General features: G+C 43.4%; 1 protein-coding gene across 1 annotated transcript in view; it reads left to right on the top strand.

Moving 5' to 3' along the window:
- Positions 1-4,364, top strand: part of NOTCH3 (notch receptor 3) — an 88,712-nt gene extending 84,348 nt beyond the window's left edge. The window contains exons 33-34 of the mRNA XM_075577283.1: positions 52-149; positions 541-4,364. Coding sequence (XP_075433398.1) covers positions 52-149; positions 541-1,809 — 1,367 coding nt within the window. The 3' untranslated portion in view covers positions 1,810-4,364. The remainder of the gene's footprint in view (positions 1-51; positions 150-540) is intronic.
- Positions 4,365-9,502: the final 5,138 nt, after the last annotated feature.

The raw sequence follows: 9,502 nt of genomic DNA, 5'->3' as shown, positions 1-9,502 counted from the left end.
GTCCTGTAGTGGGCGTAGGCTGACTCTAACCCCTCCCACTCACTTTGACAGGTAAGTCTGCTCTGCACTGGGCAGCAGCCGTGAATAACATCGAGGCCACACTGGCTCTACTGAAGAACGGAGCGAACAAAGACATGCAGGATAGCAAGGTGAGTGAGTGTGCAGAGGGAGGCGTCACCATTGTAAAGGACAGTGGGGGGGTGGTGGGGGGGGCTGGTGCCTCCTTGTTCTGGGGGGCTGCAGGCAGTGACTGCGTTTGTGTGAGTCCGTGCAAGAGGGGTTGTAGATGGAGGTGCAGTGAGAGCGGTGGGTGGGATCTGTACAGGAATGGCAAAGGGCCTACGGGCCATGATGGAAGGGTTGGTGTGTTTGTGATTAGTACAGGAATAGCAGAGCGCAAGATGGAAGTGCAGTGACAGAGCTGTGTGTGGGGGTCAGAGCTAAATTAGCAGATGGTTTTTAGTGTGTGAGTGTGAGTGTGCGGAAACGGCACACTGGCACTAAACCAAATACCCCTCCCCCCCCCCCCCCCCATTGCAGGAGGAGACCCCACTGTTCCTGGCCGCCCGCGAGGGGAGCTATGAAGCGGCCAAAGTTCTCCTTGACCATTACGGCAATCGCGAGATCACTGACCACATGGACCGCCTGCCTCGTGACATTGCGCAGGAGAGGCTGCACCACGACATTGTGCAGCTCCTGGAGGAGCACAACGCCGTCAGGGGCTCCCAGGGGCACTTGGGGGGGCACACCCTGTCGCCCCTCCTCTGCCAGCCCAATGGCTACATGGGCAGCATGAAGCAGACCCCACAGGGCAAGAAGAGTCGCAGGGTGGGGGCAAAAGCTGGCGGGGCCAGTCTGAACCGGGGCGATGCCAAGAACAGGGGCAAGAAGCTGTCTCTTGACTGCCCCCCTGGAGGCGTGGGTCTGCTGGAGAGCTCGGTTACACTCTCGCCTGTCGACTCCCTCGACTCGCCCCACGCTTACAGCATCAATCCCGGGTCCCCAGCAATTTCTGCACCCGGCGTCTTCCACCTGGGGTCCCTCTCCGTGCCCTCCACCCCGCTGGTGAACGGGCTAATGGAGGCACCCTTTGCTGTGTCGCTGGCGCGGCTGAACGAGATTGGGGAGGCACAGGGAGCAGCGCTGCTGGCTCTGCACGGGAGAGTGCCTCTGCAGCGGGCACCGGGCTGCATTGTGAACGGGCTGAGCCTTGGCATGGTGAACCAGGTCGGCCTGCCCTTTGCGTGGCAGAGCCCGACGTCGTCCTCTCACCCACTGCGCAACATAATGACAGGCGCTCCCATTGGATCTGTTCCCAACCTGCATCAGATGCACGCCCAACAAGCGCTGATGCTGCAGAATCAGATGGCCATGCAGAGCCCTGTGAAGATGGAGCAGCAGTGCCAGCTGGGGCCCATGGCCCCCAACACCGTCCACCTCCGACAGCAGAGCATGCCGCACGTGTCCGAGAGATCGGCCCAGCCTGTGACCCCGACGGAAGGCGGCTACTTCAAACAGCAGGGCGTGCCAAGGGAGGGTGCCATCCAGACACCCCCGGCAGTGCCTGCTCCTCAACCTCCGCAGACCTTTGCGCCTGACCAGGAGGGCACTCCTAAACACTACCTGCACATCACCAGCGAGCACCCCTACCTGACACCCTCCCCAGAGTCCCCGGAGCAGTGGTCCAGCCCGTCCCCTCACTCCATGTCGGAATGGTCCGATGCGACCCCCAGCCCGGCTGTGGTAGGGGGAGCCCGCCAGATGCCCCACCTGCCGGAGCAGGCCGGCAAGATGCAGGTGTTTGCCTGAAACCACCTTCCTCATTCACCCTCTTCACATCACATCTTCCATCGCCTCTCCCTTCTTTTCTCTCGGACTTCTCCCCTTCTTTTCTTTTCCTCGTCTCTCTCTCTCGGTAACCTCACGAGAAGCATGAGAACCCCGTGGCACCAAGAAATGAATTTTATAAGAATGTACTTTTCCACGGGACCATGAAGAAAACTATTACACCTGGACCAACTATATATATATATATATATTTTTTTTCTCCCTAAGGATTTTTTTTCTTACTGATCATTTTCCCCTTTTTTTTTTTTAAAGAAAAAAATAAATGCGAAAAATATATTTTTCGGCAATTAAAAATAGTATTTTTTATGAAGAATAATGTTACGAAGGACGCGTTTTACGGACTTTTCTTAGCTGATGTCACTGCCCTGTATTGCTCCTCTTGGGGTTACACTGAACGACTTCACCTGTGTTTTTTATATATATATATATATATATATATATATATATATATATATAAATTTTAAATAACCTTGTGTCCTTTGTGAAGGTAATTTAATTACGGACGGCGTCCGAATCGGTACAAATGTTATAAAACAATTGCGTTTATCGTAAAAGATTTAGATTTTGTTTACTTCTGTTTTTACATGTCCTTTTTTTTGTGTCAATTTTCAAACGAAATTGTCATTCGTAAAATAGAGGCTACGGGGCCGCAATTTTTTTCCCAAATCCACAGCAAAGCTTATAGCAAATGGAAATATTACTGTATGCTCATTTGCATGTCTTAGACAGGTCATTCAAAACCATTCAACCCTGGCTGTGCTCAAAGCTGTGACCATGCAGCAAGCATAAGCCTATAGGGGAACCATGTTGAATGGTTTTGAAGCAAAAGGTGCTCATTTGCATGTCATTTCCCAGAATCCCTTGCAGTGGAAGTGCTGGGTGATAATGGTGAAAGGTGGGGTTGCAGACCTGTCTAAGACATGCAAATGAGCATACAGTAATATTTCATATATATATATATATATATATATATATATATATATATATATATATAAATCTGGTAGATATAAATCAGGTTTAATGCAACAGGCAAGCATAAGGGGTCAGTACAAGAATAGGGGAGTGACGTTTTAATTTATTCTGCCTGTTATACTTGTTTGAGTGCCCTGAACTTCTTGTAATTTGTGTGTGTGTGTATATATATGTATATGTGTGTATGTGTATATATATATATATATATATATATATATATATATATATATATATATATATATATATATATATGGTATATATATATATATATATATATATATATATATATATATATATATATATATATATATATACACACGCACAGCACACCCACATAAATACATATATATTTTTCCTACCACATAATTGGAAAAATGTATGGCTTATAAAAACATGTTTATCTACAGTTATTTGGCAAGAGTGGTTGGAAAATTAAGTTTAATGTGGGGGGTGGGGAACAAATTGAGAAAACGTAATTATAAAACATTTTATTCTATGGGTTTTAGAAATACTTTTTTTTACCTTATTTTTTTTTTAAATTAATTTCTCAAATGACAATTTTGTTCCAAAAACTTATACCTTGTTACAAAATGTCCATCCTTCCCGTAAACACTGCTGTTAAACACTGCATTTACTAAGCAAAAAAGCCAATTGGAAATAATATTTCTCGCACTAAATAATATTTTCCAAAGGGAAAATGTCGTCCCGCTGTAAATTATATTTCAACAGCTGCCTTAATGTTCAGAAAGGTGAATAAATTGAACATTTCTGCTGTCAGAGTTGATTTTAAGAAACTCTGTGGTTAAAGGAGAAGACATTTTGGTGTAACCAAGCTGGTAATACGTAAATTGTATTATTTAGGCGGTAGCCGTATATATATTTAAATATATATATATTTTTTTGTGTACTGGGTATACATAGAAGAAATTAGCCCTTTACGACTGAGAAAACGACAGTGAAAGATGCAACTACCTTATTTATACTGTGGTATAAATGTATGTTTGTGTGTGTGTGTGTGTGTGTGTATAGATATCTATAGATCTACATATACCCCCACACACGTATATCAAAATCATGACATTTTTGCGCAATTGTAACACTGCTTTACAAATGTATGGGGTGTTAATTTTCTCCTGCTGTAATTAATCAGTCTGCTAACTGCCTACGCCCTAGTATGGTCCTAGAAGTGGGAAGAGTACCTCTAGGCATGGGTAGTGAAATGCCACTGAACGATAGCCATAGAGAATATAGATTCTGTAATGTAGAGTGAGCACAAGGTGTCACTGCCTGATACCTATAGGTATTATACACCGATATATACACACAGTGACCGCTGGGTGTCACTGCCTGATACCTGTAGGGAAATACCCTGCTATGTACAAAGTGTCCACTGGGTGGCACCCATAAAGAATATGATTTGTTATATTCACCATCACTCCATCTTCAATATTTCACTGCCAAAAATGAGGGTCAAACATTATTTCTAAGGCTTTTTTTTATATACAGATTATTCTTTTACTAAATAGGATAATGTTAGATTTTTTTTTTTAAAATAATACGCTATATGTATATTTTTCTTATTCTCTAAATAACGTCTTTTTTTAAGAAAAAATAGTAAAATGTAATGAAAAAAAAAAATGTCTGGTAGCTTTATACTGTGTAAATAAACCGATACAGATTTCCTTCACATGTAAAGTCACTGTAATTCAATAAAAATAATTAGTTATTGAAATAAGTTTATTTTTTTTTGTGTGTTGGAGTTTTTTTTTAATTCACATTGATTTGAGCTGGGATAATAGAGCCTGGTACCTCTAGGGCTTGGTAGTGGAGGGGTACAAAGCCCGGCTCCTCTAGGGCTTGATGGTGGAGGCGTACAGGGTCTGGCTGAGAAGGGGAGGGAGAGAAAGAGAAGGAGTTATCTGGTTAAAGTGCCAAGCTCCTCTATGGAAGGGTGGGGGGGGGGGGGGGTGATGAAGTGTCTGGCTTCACTGGCTCCTCTTATGTTGGATGGGTGGTGGAAACAGAGCAACACATCTAGGGCTGATTAGTGGATGGGGTACAAAGCCCGCCATCTCTAGGGCAGGTGGCATGGGAGAAGTTTACTGGATACAGTATATACAAAGGGAGCTAGATCACAACCGGGGAATTACAGACCTGTAAGCCTGACATATATAGTGGGGAAGCTACTTGAAGGTATAATACGGGAGAATATTCAGGAATACCTAATGGGAAAACATAATTATTAGTAATAATCAGCATGGATTTATGAAAGATAGATCACTGCAAAAGGGCAATCAAATTGGCAAAAATGGATAATGAAAAAAGGATTGCAATAAGACCGTAAGATCAACCTTAAATAGTATTTTTTAAGTACCTTAATAACAAAAAAATAAAATATAGGACCATTTCAGTGTGAGATGGGCAGGCAGATTATTGGAGATAAGGAAAAAGCAGAGGTATTAAACAAATTATTTGCCTCTGTGTTTACCAGGGAAGAATCAAGTTCAATAGTAGTGACGCAGGAGGAAGCCACAACCTCCATATTAAAGAACAATTGGTTAACTGAGGAAGAAGTTCATAGGCGGCTTGAAAAAAATTAAAGTAAATAAGGCACCTGGCCCCGATGGCATACATCCAAGAGTTCTCAAGGAGTTAAGCTCAGTAATAGCCAAACCATTATATTTAATATTCAAGGACTCCATTTCCATAGGCTCATACCACAAGATTGGCATAAAGCAGATGTGGTGCCTATATTTAAAATGGGAACTAGATCACAACCGGGGAATTACAGACCTGTAAGCCTGACTTCAATAGTAGGGAAACTACTTGAAGGTTTAATACGGGATAATATTCAGGAATACCTAATGGAAAACAAAATTATTAGTAATAGTCAGCATGGATTTATAAAGGATAGATCATGCCAAACTAACCTTATTTGTTTCTTTGAGGAGGTAAGTAGGAATTTAGACCAGGGTAATGCAGTTGATGTGGTCTACTTAGATTTTGCAAAGGCTTTTGATACGGTTCCACGCGAGGATGGTGTACAAAATAAAGCAAATTGGACTCTACAGATTTATGCACCTGGATTGAAAACTGGTTAAAGAACAGACAACAGAGAGTTGTCATAAACGGAACTTTTTCAGGTTGGGCTAAAGTCGTGAGTGGAGTACCTCCAGGAATCGGTACTGGGACCCCTGCTTTTTAACTTGTTTATTAATGACCTTGAGGTTGGGATCGAAAGCAAAGTCTCCGTCTTTGCTGATGATACTAAATTGTGTAAGGTAATAGAATCAGAGCAGAATGTAATTTCTCTTCAGAAGGACTTGGAGAGACTGGAAACTTGGGCAGGTAATACGGCAAATGAGGTTTAATACAGATAAATGTAAGGTTATGCATTTGGGGAGCAAGAATAAACAGGCGACTTACAAATTAAATAGGGATAAATTGGGCGAATCCTTGATGGAGAAGGATTTAGGAGTGCTTGTAGACAGCAGGCTTGGCAATAGTGCCCAAAGTCATGCAGTAGCTGCAAAGGCAAACAAGATCTTACCTTGCATTAAACGGCCAAGGAATGGAAGGGAAGTAAACATTATTATGCCCCTTTATAAAGCATTAGTAAGACCACACCTTGAAAATTGAATTTTGAGCACTATTCCTTAGAAAAGACATTCTGGGACTAGAGAGAGTGCAAAGAAGAGCCACCAAATTAATAAAGGGGATGGACAATCTGACTTCTGAGGAGAGGCTAGCTAAATTCAATATAGTAGAACCCCGCTTCAGCTAAGTACAAAGTAATAGTGTGGGGCTAAGGTGCTAATGGGTGACGTATAAGGTGAGTAATAAAGAAGCAAGAACCCACTATAAGCACTCAATACCCCCTGATGTATGATGTGAAATTTAAAAATAATTTTTAATGCTATACTAATTAAAATAATGGGTGTTAAAATTCAACAAATTACACACATATATGATACCCTATGATGAATATATATATGATATTCCGGGTAACTAAGTAAGGCGACAATGAGAGGCTAGCTAAATAAGATTTATTAACATGAGAAAAGTGGCATCATAATAACTATATACAAATATATTCGGGGAGAGTACAAGGAGCTTTCAAAAGACCTATTCACCCCAAAGGCAGTACAAATGACACAGGGTCATCCCTTAAGGTTGGAGGAAAGGAGATTTCACCAGCATTTGAGGAAATGGTTCTTTACAGAAAGGGCAGTTAAAATGTGGAATTCATTACCCATGGAGACTGATGGCAGATACAATAGATTTGTTCAAAAAAAGGTTGGACATCTTTTTAGAAAGGAACGGTATACAGGGATATACCAAATAAGTATACATGGGAAGGATGTTGATCCCAGGAGTAATCTGATTGCCAATATTTGGAGTCAGGAAGAAATGTATCTCCCCCTTATGAGATATTATTGGATGATGTGTCACTGGAGTTTTGAGTTTGACTTCCTCTGGCTCAATATACTGTAAGTACGGATATAGGATAAAGTATCTATCGTCTAAATTTAGCAAAAAGTTGACCCTCCCCCCCCATTTTTCCCCCCCCCCATTTTTTTGCTTTTACTTTATTTATTTTCGTTTTGTTATTATTATTTTTCTCATCATTTAGGCTCTCGTTTCATTATTTCAGCTTCTGATTTTCCTTTCCTTTTTTTTTTTCTTTCTTTTTTCCGGTAACTATTGACATCAGCTGTTTTTCTTACCTGCGGTGGGAGGTATAAATAAGATAGCACCTCCCCCAACTCGTTACTCCTTGAAAAAGCGCCATAGAGGGCATGGGAGGAGTTTTTTTTTACTGTTTGTTTTTTATGTAGTTTAATAAACCTTTTTTTATTTTTCTTCGTGGTGAGTTTCCCTATTTTATGCAGCTTTTGCTTGGATCCCCTATTTTTTTTGTTGTTGAACTTGATGGATGGATGTCTTTTTTTCAACCTCATCTACTATATAACTATGTAACAGTGCCGAGCTCCTATAAGTGAAGTACACAGCACCTCAGCCTGGTTTCAGGGATATAGCGCCCAGCGGCTCTAGGGCTGCATGGGGGATACAGCACCTGACACCTTACATTCTGCTCTGTGTAAAATACAGAACTGCTGCCCTGCGAACAATACAGCTGTGGAATGAGCACAAGGTGTCACTGCCTGATAGGCGTTATACACTGATATATACACACACTGACCGCAGGGTGTCACCATCACTGCCTCATACCTATAGGGAATATACCATGCTTAACACACAGTGGCAGCAGGGTGTCACCATCAGCGCTTGATACCTGAAAGGAAAATACACAATGTCCACTGGGTGTCACTGTCACTGCACAATACCCATAGGAATATATTGTGGTCTTGTCGCCATCACTCCAGTTTCAATGTTTCACTGCCAAATGTGAATTTACTGAGGGGTAAACATTTTTTCCAAAGGCTTATTTTATATGTGTTGCTAGGTCACCTGATAGCTACTATTCTGCCCATGTGCTGGCAGTAAACCCTGGAACTATCAGGTTGCCAGTAGCTGGTATGTGGTTTTCCCCCCCCCCCCCTCACCCTCACCTTTGGTACTGCACTTGAGTGATGGGCGGGGGTGGTACATCCTGTTGTAGCATGGACAACGGGGTGCCGGCCTCCTGGCTATACTTAATGGCAGGACCGCCCTAAAGTTAGTAGTGCCTTCCCCCACTTGAGGAAGGCAGGTCACAGAATGGAAAGGCTGAGATTGGGCCTTCTCCAGTCCTCTTCCCCCTTGGGGGAGAGCGAGTGTATACCTTACCTCTGCCTCCTCTAGGGAGGTGGGGGAAGAGCTATGACGGCTGCGGGTGCCCTTGGCCTGTAGTGGCGGTCCAGGGACCATCATCCGGTGAATACTGAGAGACTGTATTGGGCAGATCCTGCCTTGTTCCTGTTACTGCAGAGTATAGTAATAAACCTGTTCCTCTTTGCAATATACCTCCTGCCTGGTGCGTGACCTTACTGGGGGGAGAGGTAATAAATTCTACTGTGGAAGATCACCTTCAGTTCCTGGAGCCTACGGCAGATGGAGGCACTGCACTGCTAAAGAGATACAGCAGGGCCCCAGTCATGCGGCGGGTTCCGTTCCAAGGACCCGCCGCCAAGCGAAAATCACCGGAATGCGGAACCGGCGATTTTCGTTATGTGCGCATGCGCATCATCGACAAAACACCTCATTCTGAGCATGTGCAACCACAGACCGGTCCGTTCTGCGCCTGCGCGAGATTGTACCGGCCCATTCTGCACATGCGGCCTGCTCTGCAGACAGGGCAGGCCCCCTTCTCGGTACCGCTGTATCGGCGGATCGCCGAGAAGCGGGGCCTTGCTGTATGTGGTATATGAACCCCAGAAGCCTGTTCCGGTGTCCCCGCTACCATCGCCAGACCACTCAGCCCACCTGTTGCCAGCAGGTATATGCACCATACACCCTGTAATGGCCTCTATCTGCGATCGAGCAGGGGGAAACACCGTTACATATGCATGTATGTCTTTATTTATATACCACCATTAATGTACATAGCCGTCACAGCAGTAATACACGTGACAAATAAACATATAAATAACAAATAATGCATAAAGGGAAGAAGTGCTACAGACATAAAAGTTACATTTAGGAAAAGGAGTCCCTACGCCGAAGAGCTTACAATCAAATT

Source organism: Ascaphus truei, chromosome 20 (assembly GCF_040206685.1).
Source record: "Ascaphus truei isolate aAscTru1 chromosome 20, aAscTru1.hap1, whole genome shotgun sequence".
In the NCBI taxonomy this organism is placed as follows: domain Eukaryota; kingdom Metazoa; phylum Chordata; class Amphibia; order Anura; family Ascaphidae; genus Ascaphus; species Ascaphus truei.
Note: the sequence above shows the minus strand (reverse complement) of the source record. Positions and strands in the feature narration are given on the sequence as shown.